Consider the following 21,709-nt stretch of genomic DNA (forward strand, 5'->3'; position numbering starts at 1 on the left):
ATGGTCTCAGCACAGAAGGTGGCTCTTCAATCCAATGTGACCTGTCAGCTCTCTGCAGGAGCCAACTCAGCCAATCCCATGCCTCCACCTTTACCTGTGGCTCTGCAAATTTGTCCTCTTCAATTAATTATCCAATTCCTTTTTGAAAGGTACAATAGAATCTGCCTCCATGACACCCTTGGGCAGGAAGGACTTGAAAGCTGGGTAAGCAAGTTTGCGGATGACACGAAAGTCGGTGGAGTTGTGGATAGTGAGGAAGGAAGTGGTAGGTTACAGCGGGATATAGATAAGTTGCAGAGCTGGGCGGAAATGTGGCAAATGGAATTCAATGTAGCTAAGTGCGAAGTCGTTCACTTTGGTAGGAATAACAAGATGATGGATTACTGGGCTAATGGTAGGCTACTTGGTAGTGTGGATGAGCAGAGGGATCTTGGTGTCCATGTACACAGATCTCTGAAAGTTGCCACCCAGGTAAATAGTGCTGTGAGGAAGGCATATGGTGTACTGGGCTTTATTGGCAGAGGAATTGAGTTCCGGAGTCCTGAGGTCATGTTGCAGTTGTATAAGACTCTGGTGCGGCCTCATCTGGAGTATTGTGTGCAGTTTTGGTCGCCATACTATAGGAAGGATGTGGAAGCTTTAGAACGAGTGCAGAGGAGGTTTACCAGGATGTTGCCTGGAATGGTAGGAAAATCTTATGAGGAAAGGCTGAGGCACTTGGGGCTGTTCTCATTGGAGAAGAGAAGGTTTAGGGGAGATCTGATAGAAGTGTATAAGATGATTAGGGGTTTAGATAGGGTAGATACTAAGAACCTTTTACCGCTAATGGAGTCAGGTGTTACTAGGGGACATAGCTTTAAATTAAGGGGTGGTAGGTATAGGACAGATGTTAGGGGTAGATTCTTCACACAGCGGGTTGTGAGTTCATGGAATGCCCTGCCCGTATCAGTGGTGAACTCTCCTTCTTTATGGTCATTTAAGCGGGCATTGGATAGGCATTTGGAAGTTATTGGGCTAGTATAGGTTAGGTAGGATTCGGTCGGCGCAACATCGAGGGCCGAAGGGCCTGTACTGCGCTGTATCCTTCTATGTTCTATGTTCTATATTTCAGATCCTAGCCTCTCGCTGCAAAAAAAGGGTTTCTCCTCAAGTCCCACTGGCTTCTTTTGCTAATCTCTTTAAATCTGTGTCCCCTCTGCTTTTCAATCCTTTCACCAATGGGAATGCTTACTCCCTATCTGCTGTGTCCATCAAATCTTCTCTCAAACCTTCCTACTCCAACCCGTCTTTCCAATCCATCCAAGTGACTGGAGTCTCTCATCCCCGGAATCGGTCTCTGCACCCACACTTCTCCCCTCCTACCTCCACCCAAGGCCTCAAAGGAGCCTTCCGCATCTGACAGATTTTACCTGCACTTCCACACACATCGTTTACTGTATCCATTGCTCCTGATGATGTGATCCCCTGTACACTGGGGAGACAGGACACCTACATGCAGAACACCTCAGAGAACATCTCCAGGACACGTGCATGAAACAACCCCACTGCCCCATGGCTGAATACTTCAACTCCCCCTCCCAATCTGCCGAGGACATGAAGGGCTACGTCCCCTGTCAAACCCTTACCACCCAACGCCTGGATGAAGAACGCCTCATATTCCACCTTTTTGATTCCATGTGGTTGGAGGGTCCCATGTAGATTTCACTAGTTTTCTCACCACCACCACCCTCACCCCGCCTTATCCCAGTTCCAACCTTCTGACTTAGCACTGCCCTCATGACCTGTCCTACCCATCCACCTTCCTTCCCATCTATCCAGTCCACCCTCTTCTCTGACCTATCACCTTCAACCCCCCCCCCTTCATCTCCCTGTCACATTCCCAGCCAGCTTCCCCCACCTTGAAAAGTGTGGTGCTAGAAAAGCACAGCAGGTCAGGTAGCATCTGAAGTACAGGAGAATTGACCTTTTTGGGAATAAGCCCTGGTGAAGAGCTTATGCTTGAAACGTCAATTCTCATGTTCCTCAGATGCTGCCTGACCGGCTGTGCTTTTCCAGCACCACACACTCTCAACTCTGGGAGGGAATCTGAAGGCATTGCAAAAAGTTTCGAAGAGCAGCACTTGGACCTGGAAATGATACCCCAGTCAAGGCTGATTCCATGTCCTATAGAAATTCAACATAATTTCCTTGTCCCATTGTTTCAAATATCACTTTTTATACCAGTACTCTGGTATCGTTCTCCCAGTTTAAGGATGGAACGTCAACTACCATATGCTTTTCCTGTCATAGGTTCCTCAAAGCATTTAATGAGGGGCATGGATAGGGTAAATAGGCAAAGTCTTTTCCCTGAGGTGGAGGAGTCCAGAGCTAGAGGGCATAGGTTTAGGGTGAGAGGGGAAAGATATAAAAGGGACCTAAGGGGCAACTTTTTCACACAGGGTGGTACGTGTATGGAATGATCTACCAGAGGAAGTGGTGGAGGCTGGTACAATTGCAGCATTTAAAAGGCATCTGGATGGGTATATGAAGGAAGGGTTTGGAGGGATTATGGGCTGGGACTAGATTGGGTTGGGATATCTGGTCGGCATGGATGGATTGGACCGAAGGGTCTGTTTCCATGCTGTACATCTCTACGACTCTATGAAAGACTGGACGGCCTTTAATACTTTGTTCAATTGGCTGGTATACATAGAACATAGGAATAGAGGCCAGTCAGCCCATTGGACCTGCCACAACAATTTAATTAGACCGTAGCTGATCATCATCTACAGCAATGGCCACTTTTCCCATACTATCCCGACATCCATCGATGTCATTTGTCCCCAGAAATCGATTGAGCTTGATCTTGAACCAATGTTTGAGCTTCGACAGCCCTCTGGAGTAGAGAATTCGAAAGATTCACCACTGTCTGGGTGAAGAAATTCATCATCGTCTCCATGTTAAATGCTCCTTATTCTGAGATGTCCCCTGGTTCGTGATTCACCAGCCCAGAGAAATATCTTAACTACAGTCTCTGTGACACCCTATGAGAATTGTGCAAATTTCAATAAGATTGCCCCTCCTTCTCTGGTAATAGTCATAATTTCATACAGCTCAGAAACAGACCCTTCAGTCCAATTCAGCCATGCTGGCCAAGTTTCCCAAACTAAACTAGACCCACTTGCCTGCACTTGGCCCATCTCCCTCTAAACCTTTCCTACTCATGCATCTGTCCAAATGTCTTCCAAATATTGTAACTGTACCTCTGTCTACTACTTCCTCTGGCAGTTCATTTCACGCATGAACCACACTCTGTGTGGAAAAAGGTGCCCCTCGAGTCTCTCTTAAATCTTTCTCCTCTCGCCTTAAAAATATGCCCCCTGGCTTTGAGCTCCCCCGCCTTCCTCGGGCAAAGACCTTTGCTATTCACCTTCTCTTTGCCTCATGATTTTATAAATCCAATGAGCTGCCAGAGGAAGTTGTGGAGGTGGATACAATTACATCTCTTAGAAGGCATCTGGATGGGTCAGTGAATAGGCAACATCCTGGTAAATCTTTTCTGAACTCTCTCTCCAATTTAATCATGTCCTTTTCTATAGGTTCCTCAGTCTTGCCTCATAAAGCAATCTGATATTGTGTGAACCTAGATGTTAAGTACTGGGATTGTTGTGAATGGTGATGAAAGCCAATCCTATAAATGTATACAAGCACCGGAGTCAAACCTGATTTGACCACATAATCTCTCATATGTAGGCCACCACAGGTCACTGCAGCTCATGTTGCAATGAAGTTGGCTGGGTGTTCTCAAAATCTCAACTCAACAAGAGAATTGCATTGATGGTGGGTCTCTGCAAAGGGATATGTCCAGGGATTGCCGACTTTGGAGAAGGGAAGTTTGGGGAGGATTTGATGAGGGTTTCATTGAAGAACCAACTCTATATCTTCACCAGTCACCATTGGTCCAACCAAATTGATCTAATGAAATCGACTGTCATACTTTTATGAATGATATTTATAAAAATGTTATCTTAATCTTGAAAACCTGGTTACCTGTGAAAAATGTAGAAGTTATTTCATTATGACAGCTATTGCTAAAATTTATGGCTGTTCCAGGGTCAGTTTATCTCAAGTGTTTTGACATGTGTCTTGTAGGTTTTGACCATGTCCTTATGCTGGCTTCTGCCTAGTGTTCCGACTCATTGTTAACACTGGATCAGTGGTGCTGGAAGAGCACAGCAGTTCAGGCAGCATCCAACGAGCAGCGAAATCGACGTTTCGGGCAAAAGCCCTACATCAGGAATATTGCCCGAAATGTCGATTTCGCTGCTCGTTGGATGCTGCCTGAACTGCTGTGCTCTTCCAGCACCACTGATCCAGAATCTGGTTTCCAGCATCTGCAGTCATTGTTTTTACCTCATTGTTAACACTGTCTGACACTCACTCAAATTCAGTAAATGTGAACTGGGATTTTTGAAGCTAAACTGTGCCTGACTGGTCAGAGTCTTTGCAGATGTTGTGGGTGATGGGGTGTGGTGTGGTTCGTTCTTCACAAACATTCTCCATTTTGGCTTGCAGGTGTTTCACCAACAAGAATGTGACAGGATCAACAATCTGAGGAATGCCCTGTGGGTGCACTGTAACCAGCTCTCCCTGCAGTGTGTGAAGGATGATGAGGTATTGTACTGGTCAACCGATATGCTGACTGGTCCCTAATCCTGAGGTGGATTCTGAAAAGCGACCCTTGGAACTACCCATTTTTACATTCTTTGCTTTCCCTGGCTACCCCCACAAAAAGCTGTCTGGTAACTTGGCCAACTGCTCAATCCTCCTTGGCAGAGATTTATTCTCTCTTCTTCTGAAGACACTTGGCTAGGGCTTCTGAAAGGTGGCATGGTGGCTCAGTGGTTAGCACAGCTGCCTCACAGCACCAGGGACCCAGGTTCAATTCCAGCCTCTGGCGACTGTGCATACCCCTCAAGGACATTCTCCCCCTGTCTGGGTGGCTATAGCTGTGCAGGTTAGGGTGGATTGGCCAGGCTAAATTGCCCACAGTGTCCAGGGATGTGCAGGAAAAGTGGATTAGCCATGAGAAATGCAGGAATAGGGTGGGGTGTTAAGATGACCTTTGGAGGGTCGGTGCAGACTTGATGGGCCAAATGGTCTCTTCTTGCACTGTGGGAATTCTATGATTCTTAAATGAAATCCTCTTGCTGCGACAGTCTGTGATACTCTGAAATTTAACCTTGGGTGGAACTAAATCAAAGTCTTTCATAGAACTTGCAGCACATGAGCCAGACACAATTGGCCCAGTTTTATGTTCCGCACAAGCCTTCGGTTTTCCTTTTAAATTTCACCCCATTTCCATCTCCTTCACCTAGCTTTCTCTCTCAATCACTTGTTTAACTTCCTCTTGAATGGAGTCTTCAGTGGAAGGTGTCCAAAAGCCCCCATCACTTCCGCAATGGGGGCATTGCTTGAGAGTTGGAGGTGGGAGCGGCCTGCTCCCTTGAATTGGCGAGTTGTGAAAAGACATGTATTTATATCAGTGCCTATGGGTGACCTCTAAGCTCTAGCTAACTATGCTGAGTCGGAAGTCACATGACACCAGGTTATAGTTCAATGCGTTTAATTGAAATCACAAGCTTTCACTTCAGCTGACGAAAGACCTATGCTCTAAAAGCTTGTGGTTTCAAATAAATCTGTTGGACTATAACCTGGTGTTGTGTGACTTCTGACTTTGTCCACCCCAGTCCAACACTGGCACCTCCACAACATAATGACACACAGTGGGATCTTTCTGCACCCTGTGGCTATTTGCTGATGAATGTTTGTTGATGGAGTGAGCTGTTGTTCCCAATCAATGAGATGTTATTGCATGCAGAGTGACTGCTAAGTTGCTTTTTTTAAAAAACTGATTCCCTGGGAATGGACAGCATGTAGTTGCGGAGTGAGGCAATGTCCACGTGTTGTAGCTTGAGTCTTCATCTGGCGTTTTAACTCTCTGCAGTTGTATGAGGAGACAAGGAAGGTTTTGGAGCTCTGTGACATTGATGCAGATATGGATTGTTTCATTCAGAAGAAGATGACTGGAACGCGTCCACCAGGTAAGACTTGCTTCTCTGTCTTGGTCAAAAAGTGTGGTGCTGGAAAAGCACAGCAGGTCAGGCAGCATCCGAGGAGCAGGAGAATCGACGTTTCGGGTGTAAGCTCTTTGTCAGGGCTTCTTCCCAAATGGTTGATTCTCTTGCACCTCAGATGCTACCTAACTGGCTGTGCTTTTCCAGCACCACACTTTTCAACTCTGACCTCCTGCATCTGCAGTCCTCACTTTCTCCCCTTGCTTCTGTCTCTGTACCAAACAGATCAGGACTTTGGTGATTTTTAACAGCTTTTGATCAATATCTAAGAGGAATGTCATTGGAGGATTTGGGGCTGGAGTCACATAAGAACATCAGAACCGGGAGCAGGAGTCGGCCATCTGGCCCCTCCAGCCTGCTCCGCCATTCAATAAGATCATGGCTCATCTTTTCATGGACTCAGCGCCACTTACCCGTCTGCTCCCCATAACCATTAATTCCTTTACTGTTCAAAAATCTACCTATATTTGTCTTTTTTTAAAAATATTCAATGAGGTAGCCTCAACTGTTTCACTGGGCAGGGAATTTCACAGATTCTCAACCCTTTGGGTGAAGAAATTCCTCCTCAACTTGGTCCTAAATCCGTTCCCCTTATATTTGAGGTTATGCCTCCTAATTCTAGTTTCATCTGCCAGTGGAAACTACCTCACTACCTAATACCTTATTGACTCCCTTCATAGTTTTATGTTTCAATAAGTTTTCTGCCCCCCACCCATTCCTCTATATTCTAATGAGTACAGTCCCAGTCAACTCAGTCTCTCCTCATAAGCCAGTCTCTTCAACTCTGGAATTGACCTAGTGAACCTCCTCTGCTTCCCCTCTAGTGCCAGTACATCCTTTCTCAAGTAAGGAGACCAAAACTGCACCCAGTACTCCAGGTATGGCCTCACCAGCACACTGTACAGTATAACCTCCCTATTTTTAAACTCCATCCCCCTAGCAATGAAAGGCAATGTTCTATTTGCTGCCTTAATTGCCTACTGCACCTGCAGACCAACCTTTTGTGATTCATGCACGAGGACCCTCTGGTCCCTCTGCACAGCAGCAAAGGATTCAGGCACAGAGGAGGCCATTTTGGCCCATGACCCCTCTAATGAGCAATCCCATCAGTCCAATTCTTCTGCTCCGTTAATGCTGCTTTCCTCAAGTGTCCATCCAATTTCCTTTCTGAAATGGTGATCATCTCCCCTATTACCCTAATAGGCCATTAGCTCCATGTCATTACCATGTCAGTGTAAGAAAATTCCTCCCTACATCTTCCACCCAAGGCCTCTGATCTGTGACCCTTCATCTTTGTACCATTAGCTAATGGTAAAAGTGTCTTTTTTTTATCCACCTTAACAAAGAAGTAATTGTTTCACACACCTCTATCAAATCTCCCTCTGTTGTATATGGGTTAGGAAAGGGTTAATGTTGGGGCGTGCTTTAAGCACCACTCACTAGGATGAGATCATTTGGAATTGTGGGCAGAACAGCTTAGGATCTCAAAGGAGTGAGACTGTACATACTGTCCCACAGACAGTGTAATAATGTTTAACACATCAATGTAACCACTCACTAATATACAATAAACTCAAAATTGTTCATTACAAGCGACTCTCCTAGTTAGACCAGGATGTGGTTTCCCTCTCCCTCGCTAGATAAAGCTGACCCTATAGTTTCCTGCACTCAAATCGCAACAGCCTTCACCATGAGCAGGAGCTCCTATTGTGTAGGAGCTGGGCACATCCAAACGGCAGCTTCAACTTCCTTTTGGTTCCAAGTAGAGTAACCCTAGGATTTCCAACCTAACCTTGTCACTAAATTCCATCAATATTAGAGCCTGATAAATCTTCTCTGTACCCTAACAAATGTCTTCAAGTCCTTCCTAAAGAATGGTGAATATTCAGGACTCCCGTTTCATTTGTTCTCCTCACTGCCTCTCACAAAGACTCTGGGGAACTGATTTCCCATCTGTCTCCCAGAGAGCCTGCCATTGGGTTGGCTGATCACAAGACACATAACAGCAAACCTGCCTCACTATCACCTGATGGCTGCACGGATGTAGTCGCAGGAATCACCCTGTGCTGTACCGACGTGAGCAGCTCAGTCAATGGAATAGAATTGTTCCAAACGCTGAAGAATTTTTATAGACACAAATCTTCCCTGTTTAGACATTTCACTAACCACAGAGCACAGATTCCGCACATCAGAGAGAAAAACGGAAGGCTGCAAGGTTGTGCGAAAATGGGTGTAGAAAGGGACTAACTGGAAAGCTCTTTGGGAAAAGTTGGCATAGGCATGATGGGCTGAATGGCCTCCTTGTGTGTTTGATTCACAGTGAGCAAATCTGATGCAAAGTGGGATCTCCGGGCTGGGGAAACATGTGCAGGAAGCAAGTGGAAAACTACTTACACCTCTCTCCCCCCCCCCCCCCCCCCCCCCCCCCCCCAAAGAAAAAAGCACAAAAGCTGGAGAAGGCATATTGTCTTGCCTTTCCATTTCCTCACTGCTCGAGCAGAAGATTCTGAAAGAGAGGTGTGTGGGGTTAGGACCATGATATCCTTGTGGTATGCTGTAGCCTTGAGTTTTGGATAATGATAGTAAAGGCTATGACATTCTTTCCATCACGTAGATGTGAAATCCATGGCTAACATAGTAGTGCCTGATTTTCCATCTCCCATTCCACATGTGGGAGGTCAAGACAAGCTTTGTCTGAGACAATGACAATGCTGTCAGTTCACCTTTAAGCGTGCTGAATGGCACATGGATGACCAGAGTGATGCCAACAGCATGGGATCAACTCCTGCAATGGCTGACCTTACCACAAAGGACTCTCCTTCTCAATCCTTATCCCTTGCCTGAGGTGTGGTGACCATCAGGTTAAACCACCACCAGCCATCTCCAACTCTGTCTTGCTTGCTCGGTCTCTCTGAGAGCACAGCCCTGTAATCTAGTAACTTTTACTGTATACAAGTTGGCCTGTACTTATTCAGAGGGATTTAATTTGAGGCTTCAAAGGATGACGTGCCCAGCAGCATCTGGCGTTTGATCAGTAAATCCGGAGGTTTTGATCTTTTTCAGTTTTCTAATCGACACTCCTTTCCTGTGCCCTCACTGTCCAGAAATGCCTTGTCAAAACCTTCAAAATGGGGCATGATATGACAGCATGTATCAGATGGAATTGCACAAATGTCATATAGGTAAAAACAATGACTGACTGCAGATGTTGGAAACCAGATTCTGGATTAGTGGTGCTGGAAGAGCACAGCAGGTCAGGCAGCATCCAAAGTGCAGCGAAATCGACGTTTCGAGCAAAAGCCCTTCATCAGGAATAAAAGCAGTGAGCTCACCTTCCACCCTACCAACCTTCGCATAAACCAAATCATCCACCAACATTTCCGCCACCTGCAAAAAGACCCCACCACCAGGGATATATATGTAGTGGTTCTGTTCGCCGAGCTGGAAGTTTTTGTTGCAAACGTTTTGTCCCCTGGTTAGGAGACATCATCAGTGCTGTGGAGCCTCCTGCGAAGCGCTTCTTTGATGTTTCTTCCGGCATTTATAGTGGTCAGACCACTATAAATGCCGGAAGAAACATCAAAGAAGCGCTTCGCAGGAGGCTCCACAGCACTGATGATGTCTCCTAACCAGGGGACAAAACGTTTGCAACAAAAACTTCCAGCTCGGCGAACAGAACCACTACAACAAGCACCTGAGCTACAAATCTTCGCACAAACTTTGAGGGATATATATCCCTCCCCATCCCTTTCCGCCTTCCGCAAAGACCGTTCCCTCCGTGACTACCTGGTCAGGTCCACGCCACCCCCCATGACCCACCCTCCCATCCTGGCACTTTCCCCTGCCACCGCAGGAACTGTAAAACCTGTGCCCACACCACCTCCGTCACCTCTATCCAAGACCCTAAAGAAGCCTTCCACATCCATCAAAGTTTTACCTGCACATCCACTAATATCATTTATTGTATCCATTGCTCCTGATGCGGTCTCCTCTACATTGGGGAGACTGGGCGCCTCCTAGCAGAGCGCTTTCGGGAACATCTCCGGGACACCCACACCAATCAACCACACCGCCCCGTGGCCCAACACTTCAACTCCCCCTCCCACTCTGCTGAGGACATGGAGGTCCTGAGCCTCCTTCACCGTCGCTCCCTCACCACCAGACGCCTGGAGGAAGAACGCCTCATCTTCCGTCTCGGAACACTTCAACCCCAGGGCATCAATGTGGACATCAACAGTTTCCTCATTTCCCCTTCCCCCACCTCGCCCTAGTTCCAAACTTCCAGCTCAGCACTGTCCCCATGACTTGTCCGGACTTGTCCTACCTGCCTATCTTCTTTTCTACCTATCCACTCCACCCTCTCCTCCCTGACCTATCACCTTCATCCTCTTCCCCCACTCACCTATTGTACTCTATGCTACTCTCTCCCCACCCCACCCTCCTCTAGCTTATCTCTCCACACTTCAGGCTCACTGCCTTTATTCCTAATGAAGGGCTTTTGCCCGAAACGTCGATTTCGCTGCACTTTGGATGCTGCCTGAACTGCTGTGCTCTTCCAGCACCACTGATCCACAAATGTCATGTGCTATATTTATTCTTTCATGGGATGTGTGTGTGTCTGGCCATTGTCAGATCATGTGTGCTGTCCTATGTTAAACAATGCGATTGGTGTTCTAAAATTTTAACAAGTACAAATTCTGAGTTTACTGCTGGACTTGCATTTCTTCACAGCTCCCATAGAGTACGAGAATTACTACGACAAGTTATCTACCACGGAAAATCGCGCAGTTGCCTCTGCCAGGAATGGAGGGATGTTGAAAAGGTAAATGGCGCAAATGTGGTTTCAAATTTCTTCTTCAGATTTGCACTCCCGATCCCTCCAGATCGCAATCCGAATGCTTCCTGCACACAGCACGTGGGAACCCAAACCGATCCCAGAATTTATTTCACTTCCAACCAGTAATCTGGATTTGCACAATTTAATGGTGCAGACAGAAAATCCAGTTAATGGAAATAGAGCCTTCGGTGTCCAATAGGAATTTTGCTGAAGCAGAAAATATCTAGTAAAGGTGAGGGATCTAATTTTAGGAAGGTGTGATAAACTGAAATGTGGAGGTTAGGCAAGAGAGAGTATTAATCTGGGAAATTAAATATAATGGCTAGCTTCTCTGTCTCATCTCTGTAGCCTAGCTGAACTCAAAACAAAGCTGTAAATTTAGGCAAAGTGACCCTTCAATAAAAAAGGTGCCCAAGTGCCCTTTTAGTGACTCCTTCAAAAGAAAGACCAGTTTGGGTGTCCAAATGATCCACAGTTCACAATCGTGTAGCATATATCATCAAAATAACTCTGAAGAATTAACCTGCATTTATTTCAGTACAAGGGCTCTGACAGGTAAAGCAGATAAACTTGGGGCATGGATGGGAACATGGGACTGGGATATCATAGCTATTTCAGGAACATGGCTGAGGGAAGGACAGGACTGGCAGCTCAATGTTTCAGGGTTTCGATGCTATAGGAAGGGAGGTAAGAGAGGAGGGGCAGTAGTATTTTTGATCAAGGAAGTCATTAATTCTGTACATAGGATATATCTAAGGGATTGTCCAGTGAAGCTATATGGGTGGAACTCAGAAGAGGCTGATCACCTTCCTGGGCTTGTACTAAGACCCACCAGTAGTCAGAAGGACATTGAGGAACAAATATGTAGAGATCTCTCCGATTTATGTAAGAGTAATAGAATTGTAACAGTAAGGGATTTTAACTTTCCAAACGTAGACTGGGACTGACATAGTGTTAAGGGCTTGGATGGTAAGGAATTTGTTAAACGTATTCAAGAAAATATTCTTTGTTAATATGTAAATGTACTATTACAGAAGGAGCAAAACCTGGCCTTCTGTCGGGAAATAAGGCAGCACGAACGACTGAAATGTTAGTGGGGAAGCACTTTGAGACCAGTGATCATAATTCTATTAGTTTTGAAGTCGTTATGGAAAAGGATAGGCTTTGTATAAAAGTTAAAGTTCTTAATTGGAGTAAGGCAAATTTCGATGGTATGAGACAGGAGCTTTCAAAAGTTGATTGGAGTAGACTGTCTACAGAGAAAGGGATGACTGGCAAATGGAAAACTTTTTAAAAGTGAGATAATGAGAGTTCAGAGGCATTATGTTCCTGTGGAAAAAATGAAAAAGGCTGGTAAGAGTAGGGGACAATGGTGAATAAATATATTGAGGCTTTGGTCAAGAAGAGGGGTCTTTTTCTGGTTGGCAGTTGGTAATGAGTGTATGCCACAGGGATCAGGGCTGGGGTCTCAACGTTTTACAATGTGATGATGGGACCAAATGTGTGACATCATGTAGAAAGTAAGTTGTGAAGAGGATGTAAGGAGCTACAAAGAGAAATCGCTAGAGTACGCAAATGAGAAATGGAGTATTATGTGGGAAAATGTGATATTGTCCATTTTTGTCAGTAAGAATATAAAACGTATTTTGCAAATGGGAAGATGTTGCCAGGCTCTGAGATACAGAGAGATCTGAATTGCAAAAGGTCAGTATGCAGGTATGGCAAGTAATAGGGAAAACTAAGGAAAGTTATTTTATTATGAGGGGGAATATATTCTATTCATTTGTGGGTGTCACTGGCTGGTCAGTATTTATTGCCTGTCTCTAGCTGCCCTTCAGAAGGTGGGGTGGTGAGCTGCGGCCTTGTCTCATTGCAGTCCATATGCTGTAGGTTGACTCACAATACCCTTAGGGAGGGAATTCCAGGATTTTGACCCAGTGACAGTGAAGGAACAGTGATGAACATTCCAAGTCAGGATGGTGAGTGGAGGGGAATTTGCAGAGGGTAGTGTTCCCATGTATCTGTTGCCCTCGTCCTTTGAGAATGAAGTGTTTGTGGGTTTGGAAAGTGCTGTCTGAGAATGTTTAGTGAATTTCTGCAGTGCATCTTGTAGATAGTACACATTCTGTGCTGGAGGGAATGGATGCTTGTGGATGCAATTCCAATCAAGTGGGCAGCTTTGTCCTGGATGGTGTCAAGCTGCTTGAGTGTTGTTGGGGCTGCACCCATCCAGGCAAGTGGGAAGTATTCCATCACACTCCTGACTTGTGCCTTGTAGATAGTGGACAGGTCTTGGGGCGTCAGGAAGTTACTTGCCGCAGTATACCTAGTTTCTGATCTGCTTTTGTAGCCACTGTGTGTGTGTGTGGGGTAGTTTCTGGTTAATTAAATACAAGAGTAGGCAAGTTATGCTTTAGATATACAGGGCATTGGTGAGACCACATCTGGAGTATTGTGTATAGTATTGGTCTTCTACATGAAGGAATGATGTAAATGCATTGGAAGCAGTTCAGAGAAAGGTTACCTGCAATGGGCTGGTGGTTTTATAAGGAAATATTGGATGTGCCAAGCTTGTATCCACTGAAAGTTATTAAAGTAAAAGGTGATTTGATTGAAACATACAAGAGGTATGTTTGGGTGGCACGGTGGCACAGTGGCTAGCACTGCTGCCTCACAGCGCCAGAGACCCGGGTTCAATTCCCGCCTACGGCAACTAACTGTGTGGAGTTTCTCCCGTGTTTGCGTGGGTTTCCTCTGGGTGCTCTGGTTTCCCCCCACAATCCAAAAATGTGCAGGTTAGGTGAATTGACTTGGCTAAATTGCCCGTAGTGTTAGATGAAGGGGTAAATGTAGGGGAATGGGTCTGGGTGGGTTGTGCTTCGGCGGGTCAGTGTGGACTTGTTGGGCCGAAGGGCCTGTTTCCACACTATTAGTAATCTAAATCTAAATCTAAAGATCATGTGGAGCCTTGATGAAGCATATGTTTCCCATTATCACAGAATCTAGAACAAGTTTAAAAATGAGATTACCATTTATAACAAAGATGGAGGGGAATTTTTCTTCTTACATAAGATTGAGAGCCATTGGAAATTTCTTCCTTTTAAAGGTTGGTGCACATTGGAAATTAGTGAATATTTTTAAAGTCTGATAAAAGGTTATTAGGGGTAAAATGGAATATTGACTGGCGGAGCAGACTGGAGAAGTTTATTCCTAATTTGTACAAATGTTCCTTTTATTCTTTCATGGGGTGTGGGCATTTGTTATTTATCCCTAAATGACCTTGAACTGAGTGGCTTACCTGGCCATTTCAGACAGCAGTTTAGAAAACCCCATTGCTGTGTGTCTGGAGTCACATAGACCAGGCCAAGTATCCTTCCATAAAGGGCATTAGTAAACCAGTCAGGCTTTTATGCCGATTTGATGATGATTTCACGGTCACTGATGTTGAAGGTAACTTTCAATACTTGAGATACACATTAAGTTTAAATGTGCTCAGGATTTGAACACTTGTCCCAAGAGGATTTAGCCTGTGTCTGTGGATTACTAATGCAGTGACGCTGTCGGTTAGCCCCATCCCAAACTATCTACATAGCTTCAATTATTCCAAATATCAAAATGAGAATTGATCAAAAGAGCAGACAAGTCTCAATCACCAGCAAGAAGTCAGAGAGGTAGAATTGGGGTTATCGGACTGGGGAGTGAGAGAGGTGGAATCTGGGTTTTTGGACTGGGAAACAATGGATACATGAAAGGACCATGAAAAATTGAGTTGCCAGTTGTTAGAATATTAATTTTTACATGAAGATCAGACCTCCTAGAATAAAGAATCAGGCAATCTAAGCAGAATAAAAACTTGTGTATGACAGCACCAACAAGTGGGCATTTCTGACCATTTGTATTCCCTTCATGAGATGCTATATAAATGCAATGAGAAGTGTGTGTTGCCATGATTGTGAGGGAGAAGGAAAAAACACTAGATGTTTCCATTTTAACAAGTTCACTTTAACTCTGGAGGTCGCTGAGTGGATACATCTCGGGCAAATGCTCCCATCAAACCCTTTAATAGAATATTCAGCACCTCCACGTGAAAAGACAACACCTTTGGAATGACAAAAGCAGAATTTCTTAATGTTGCCATGAACTCATCCTGTCTTTTTGGTTGTGTTTGTCATTAACCTCCATGTTTCAATATTTTTGTTTCAGGTATTTTCCTAACCTTATCCATTTACCCAACAGGTATACTTAAAAATTGACTGTTTGCTGATGCATTTGTATGTGTCCGGTTATGTGTCAATCACTGTGTACTGACTGTGCGTCTTTTAAAGCAAGCATTCACCAGCAATTAACAGTTTTGCTTTGCTAAAGCTGATTAACACTTTTAACACTAAAGCGATCATCCTTGCAATCACAAGACATTTCACAATGCAAATCATTTAGTCCTGCATTCAGGTGCATTTTCACCACAGGACCCCCAGGCCCATCAACTACTGCAGCAGGAACCTGCTACATTGACTGATCCTCATTTACTTGTGCAGTGGGAATGTTCATTTCCCCACAGAGATGCTGGAACAAAACCTGAAAGGCAGAGAGTTGCTAGAAATGGCACAAACTGGTGCTGTGGGGGTGCAGATTGAACCAGACCCATCGAAAATAGGAGCAGGAGTAAGCTATTCGGCCCTGCGATCCTGTTCCAGCATTTTGATATGACTGTGGCTATCATCCACCTCAGTCCCCTGTTTCTGCTTTCTCCCCAGACCCTTTGATCCCTTTTAGCCCTAAGAATTGTATCTAACTCCTGCTTGAAACCATTCAATGTTTTGGTCTCAACTGCTTTCTGTAGTAGGAAATTCCACAGGCTCCCCACTCTGACATTTCTCCTCCTCCTCCTCCTCCTCCTCCTCCTCCTCCCCCTCCTCAGTCCAAAATGGTGTACCCTGTATCCATAGACTACACTTTCGTGGTTCTGGATTCCCTGGTCATCGGGAACATCCAAGGGAAATACATAAACAACTTTTGTAAGGTTAAACGGGAGGCTTTCTGTCATGTGGAAAGTAAAACAATGAGCACCCAAGCACCTCGCCTCTGGTTCCTGCCCAAGCCCTTACCTGGGATGGATGTGCCTGTGAGTGTCAAGTGAGGTTCAGAGCCAGAAACTGCAATGTCATCGTTACAGCAACAGACCTAGCAATTCGCAGGCTGGGAACTAATGGCACATTAATCAATTCACATTGTCAATTCAAATCTAATCACTGCAGCCAGGGAAGTTAAATTCAATCTGTGTTAATACCTCTGGGATTATGAAGCAATACTGGTGTCCATTGGTATGACTAATTGTTGTAAAATCCTACCTGGCTCACTTACATCCTTTAGACTGTAAGATATAGGAGTAGAGCTAGACCATTCAGCCCATTGACTCTGCAGTGCCATTCAGTGAGAACATGGCTGATCTGAAATCCTTGCCCAATCTGGCCTACATGTGACTCCACAGCAATGGGACTGTCTCTTACATGGCTGAGAGAACCACTCGATGTTTTCCCCCGAATGGTAATTAGGGATGGGCACCTGATTCTTCCAATGACTATCTCATCCTGTAAAGGAATATAAAGAATTTGTGCAGATGCTGGGAATCTGGAAAAAAAACCTCAAATAATGAAGGGAGTAGTGAGGTTACCACTTGTTATCGCCGGTCATTGATTTGAAAGATTGTGATCTCTACACAGAGGAACAAATCCGCTTTCTCCCTGCTCTCCTGCTTTTATATTGTTTTACTGCCATACTAACAGTTCAATATGTACCACCCTCGTCCAGTAGAACTGGTATAGTGGTAATGTCACAAGACTGGTAATCTAGAGGACCCAGACGACTATGGATTCAAATGTAGCTGACTTTTTTAGCTATGATGGCTCGGTGGTTAGCACTGGTGCTGTGAGGCAGCATGGTCCCAGGTTTGATTCTGGCCTTGGGCGACTGTCTGTGTGGAGTTTGCACATTCTCCCCGTGTCTGCATGGGTTTCCTCCCACAGTCCAAAAATGTGCAGGTCAGGTGAATTGGCCATGTTATATTGCCCATAATGTTAGGTGCATTAGTCAGAGGGAAATGGGTCTGGCTGGTTGGTCTTTGGAGGGTCAATGTGGACTGGTTGGGCCAAAGGGCCTGTTTCCACACTGTAGCGTATCTAATCTACCCTCTGGGTAATTAAGGATGGGCAGTAAATGCTGGCATGGCCGGCGGATGCCCTCATCCCATGAATGAACCTTAAAAATACCATCACAGTAGCTGGGAGTCTGCAAATGTACTTAATGAAAACCTGGAATTGAAAGCTATCGTCTTGGTAACCGTGCAACAAATTACCAGATTGTAGTAAAACTGAAACAAAGCATGCTGGGGAAACTCTGACAAAGAATTATATCAGAGTCGAACCGTTTACTGTTTCTGACTGCACAGATGCTGTAAGAGTTTCTCTAGTACTCTGTTTTATTTCAGAAGTCCAGAAGCTGCAGTATTTAGCCTTATCTGACTGAGCAGAGTGGCTGGGTACAGCGTTATCTCTACTTCACTGACCACCTGGGATCAGGCAACCCCAAAACCCTCTTCAGGGGTCTTCAGATTCCTTGTTTAAAGATATATCCAATTGGTCCTTGAACGAACCTTGGTAAGGTCCTAGGGAGTGTTGCTGATCAGAGACCTTGGAGTGCAGGTTCATAATTGAAAAATGTGTTGCTGGGAAAACGCAGCAGGTCAGGCAGCATCCAAGGAGCAGGAGAATCGATGTTTCGGGTGTAAGCCCTTCAGGAATGAGGAGGGTGTGCGAAGCAGGCTAAGATAAAAGGTAGGGTGGAGGGACTTGGGGGAGGGGCATTGGGAATACGATACATGGAGTGAGGTTAAGGTGAGGGTGATAGGCCGGAGAGGGGGTGGGGGTGGAGAGGTCAGGAAGAAGATTGCAGGTCAAGAAGGCGGTGCTGAGTCCAAGGGTTGGGACTGAGATAAGGTGGGGGGAGGGGAAATGAGGAAGCTGGAGAAATCTGCATTCATCCCTTGTGGTTGGAGGGTTCCTAGGCGGAAGATGAGGCACTCTTCCTCCAGGCGTCGTGTTGCCATGGTCTGGTGATGGAGGAGGCCAAGGACCTGCATGTCTTTGGCGAAGTGGGAGGGGCGGGGTTAAAGTGTTCAGCCACGGGGTGGATGGGTTGGTTGGTGCAGGTGTCCCAGAGGTGTTCTCTGAAACGTTCCGCAAGTAGGTGGCCTGTCTCCCCAATGTATAGGAGGCCACATCAGGTGCAGTTGATGCAGTAAATGCAGGTTCATAGTTCCTTGAAAGTGGAGTCACAGGTAGATAGAATAGTGAAGATGGTGGGTATGCTTTCCTTTATTGGTCAGAGCATTGAGTACAGGAGTTGGGAGGTCATGTTGCGGCTGTACAGGACATTGGTTAGGCCACTGTTGGAATATTACATGCAATTCTGGTCTCCTTCCTATCGGAAAGATGTTGTGAAACTTGAAAGGGTTCAGAAAAGATTTACAAGGATGTTGCCAGGGTTGGAGGATTTGAGCGATAGGGAGAGGCTGAACAGGCTGCGGCTGTTTTCCCTGGAGAGTCAGAGGCTGAGGGGGTGACCTTATAGAGGTTTACAAAATTATGAGGGGCATGGATAGGGTAAATAGACAAAGTCTTTTTCCTGGGCTCGGGGAGTCCAGAACTAGAGGGCATAGGTTTAGAGTGAGAGGGGAAAGATATAAAAGAGACCTAAGGGGCAACTTTTTCATGCAGAGGGGGGTATGTGTATGGAATGAGCTGCCAGAGGTGGAGCTGGTACAATTGCAACATTTAAGAGGCATCTGGATGGGTATATGAATAGGAAGGGTTTGGAGGGATATGGGCTGGGTGCTGGCAGGTGGGACTAGATTGGGTTGGGATATCTGGCCGGCATGGACGGGTTGGACCGAAGCGTCTGTTTCCATGCTGTACATCTCTATGACACTTAGCTGAGGTGTTGTTATTGAGATGTTCCATGCTCTGCACAGAAAACATTCCCCATGATCTTTAATTAAACCTTCATTCACAAAATAATTTGAACAAATCTCATTCCAGTGAGCACGTCCTCCTGTGTTTCTGCTAATTCCTTCAGGATAAATTTCGGGCTAATTTAGAAAAAATTAGCTGCTTTGCAAACAAAGCATCTTTTTAAAATCTCTGTTAATGCTGCCATTGGATCAAAGATGAAACTGGTAATTTATTAACACTTAAATTCTAATTAGTCACAGCACTAAGCTGTAGGCCTTGAAATTTTAACTTGCTCAGATTCAACAAAAGCAATCCTAACAGATTCTATATTCAGATTGAGCCAGTAATAGACATGGACAAAAATCAAAAGCTGTCATCTTTTTTTGTTCATAATGTCATATTTGGAGGTGAAACCTTATACAGACAACCTATGATTTTGCTGTACATGACCAGGTTAGGGTTGGTTAGCTTGGTTAGTTGACACCAACAGTGCAGCTTCAGTTCCTGTAGCAGCTAAGGTTACCATGAGGGATCCAACTTCTCAACTTTGTCTGTTGTCTGAGATGTGGTGACCCTCCAGGATAAACCACCCACCAGAAGTCTCCCATTTGACCCCTGGTCTGTCCTCTGGCCCTTTTATTCTTTCAGTGATATGTGAGGCAATCATGAGGGGCATGGATAGGGTGAATAGCCAAGGTCTTTTCCCTGAGGTAGGGGAGTCCAAAACTAGGGGGCATAGGTCTAAGGTGAGAGGAGAAAGATTTAAAAGGGAACAAAGGGGCAACTTGTTCACACACAGGCTGGTGGGCGTATGGAATGAGTTACCAGATGAAGTGGTGGAGGCTGGTACAATTACAGCATTTAAAAGGCACCTGGATGGGTACATGAATAGGAAAGGCTTACAGGGTTATGGGCTAAATGGTGGCTAATGGGACTAGATTAATTTAGGATATCTGGTTGGCATGGATGTGTTGGACCTAAGGGTCTGTTTCCATGCTGTACATCTTTGACTCTATAACAGCAGTTGGTGCCCATTCTTTAACACTCTTGAACTGAGTGGTTGAAAGCTTTTGGAATCACGTAGGCCAGGCTGGGGAAGCATGGCAGATTTCCTTCCTTTAAAGGACATTAGATTAGATTACTTAGTGTGGAAACAGGCCCCTCGGCCCAACAAGTCCACACCGACCTGCCAAAGCGCAACCCACCCAGACCCATTCCCCTGCACCTAACACTATGGGCAATTTAGCATGGCCAATTCGCCTAACCTGCACATTTTTGGACTGTGGGAGGAAACCGGAGCACCCGGAGGAAACCCACGCAGATACGGGGAGATTGTGCAAACTCCCCACAGTCAGTCGCCTGAGTGAACCAGATGGGTTCTTCCACCAATGGATAATAGCTTCATGGTTCACATCGCTGAGGCTAGTTTTCTATTCCACATTTTATTCATTGAATTTAAATAGCCAGAGCATTAGCCAGTGAATGACTAGCCCAGTGACATTACCACTAACTCCCTCTGTGTAACCAGTCAGATTTATTTCGACGGGAATGGTAAATTCTGGCCTTGGTTCCACACTCTTTCCTCCTCCACATCACCCGCTACCCCCCCCCCCCCACCCCCACCCCCCCCACCCCCAGCTCCCCCGAACCACCACCCACCCACCCAATCTCTTGCTCATTGCCCTGCCTACAGGAATGTGTAAGCACCCAGACTGAGAGAGACAGATTTATCCTCCCTATGCTGGCCCAAACAGACCCATTGTTGACTCTGCAAGTGTCAGACCACCTGTGGCTAGGATGTTTATAATGATTTAAGATCAACACCCCATGCCAGCCAGCCCCTGGAGCACAGGAATCTTTCAAATGCCTTTCAAGATAAAACTGACCAGAACAATGAACACGTGAAGCAGGGAGTCCACCATTCCCTACAAGTTCCCCACCCTAAGCCACTCACCATCCTGACTTGGAAATATATCAGGATTGCTGGTTTAAAATCCTGAAACTTCCTTCCTAATGACACATAGCACATGGATTGCAGCTGTTCACCCCGCTGTTTCTAGGGCAATTGGGGATGGGTAATAAATACTGACCAAGCTAGCTGCACACATACCAATGAAGGAATAAAAAATAAACTAATGAGTATAGTTAAAGTTAACTAAACAGTCCTGGAGTAATTGTTCTGAGTTGCTGTAGGTTGCTAATTAAACACCGTGAACTCTCTCTTTCTTGCTATTTAGGATTACCCATCTGTTACCAGGTCATACATCCAAATCCAATAGCAGCAATTCAATCAATACAACTGCGCCACCTCCAGGTAAGAAACCAGAAGATATGCATTTATATAGTGCCATTTGTGCTCATCTGGCTGTCCAGCTAAACACTTTTGTTGAAGTATAGCCATTGTTGTCATGTAGGAATAACAATGCGCCATTCACCACACAGCAATAAAAAGTGATAACAAACAATCTGATACTTACTCCAGAGGCTGATTGAAGGAAAGATTTTGGCCTGAACACTGGGGTCAAACTCTCCTGCTCCTGAAGTTATCTTTATTGGTCAGTACATCGGGTGTAGGAGTTGGGAGGTTATGTTGCAAGACACTGGTTAGGCAACTTCTGGAATACAGTGTGCAATTCTGGTTTCCATGTTATAGTTGTGAAACTTTTGAAAGGGTTCAGAAAAGAGTTACAAGGATGTTGCCAGGGTTGGAGGGTTTGAGCTAACGGCAGAGGCTGAATAAGCTGGGGCTG

At 45.4% G+C, this 21,709-nt stretch overlaps 1 protein-coding gene across 2 annotated transcripts in view; it reads left to right on the plus strand.

The window, feature by feature from the left end:
* Window positions 1–21,709, plus strand: part of LOC132834760 (proline-serine-threonine phosphatase-interacting protein 1-like) — a 114,377-nt gene that overhangs the window by 88,152 nt on the left and 4,516 nt on the right. The window contains exons 10-14 of one of the 2 annotated variants that reach the window (XM_060853745.1): window positions 4,555–4,653; window positions 5,987–6,083; window positions 10,848–10,938; window positions 15,157–15,189; window positions 21,197–21,273. In XM_060853745.1, coding sequence (XP_060709728.1) covers window positions 4,555–4,653; window positions 5,987–6,083; window positions 10,848–10,938; window positions 15,157–15,189; window positions 21,197–21,273 — 397 coding nt within the window. The remainder of the gene's footprint in view (window positions 1–4,554; window positions 4,654–5,986; window positions 6,084–10,847; window positions 10,939–15,156; window positions 15,190–21,196; window positions 21,274–21,709) is intronic. The other variant, XM_060853746.1, reaches the window with a different exon arrangement.

The sequence above is a fragment of the Hemiscyllium ocellatum genome, chromosome 42, assembly GCF_020745735.1.
Source record: "Hemiscyllium ocellatum isolate sHemOce1 chromosome 42, sHemOce1.pat.X.cur, whole genome shotgun sequence".
In the NCBI taxonomy this organism is placed as follows: Eukaryota; Metazoa; Chordata; class Chondrichthyes; order Orectolobiformes; family Hemiscylliidae; genus Hemiscyllium; species Hemiscyllium ocellatum.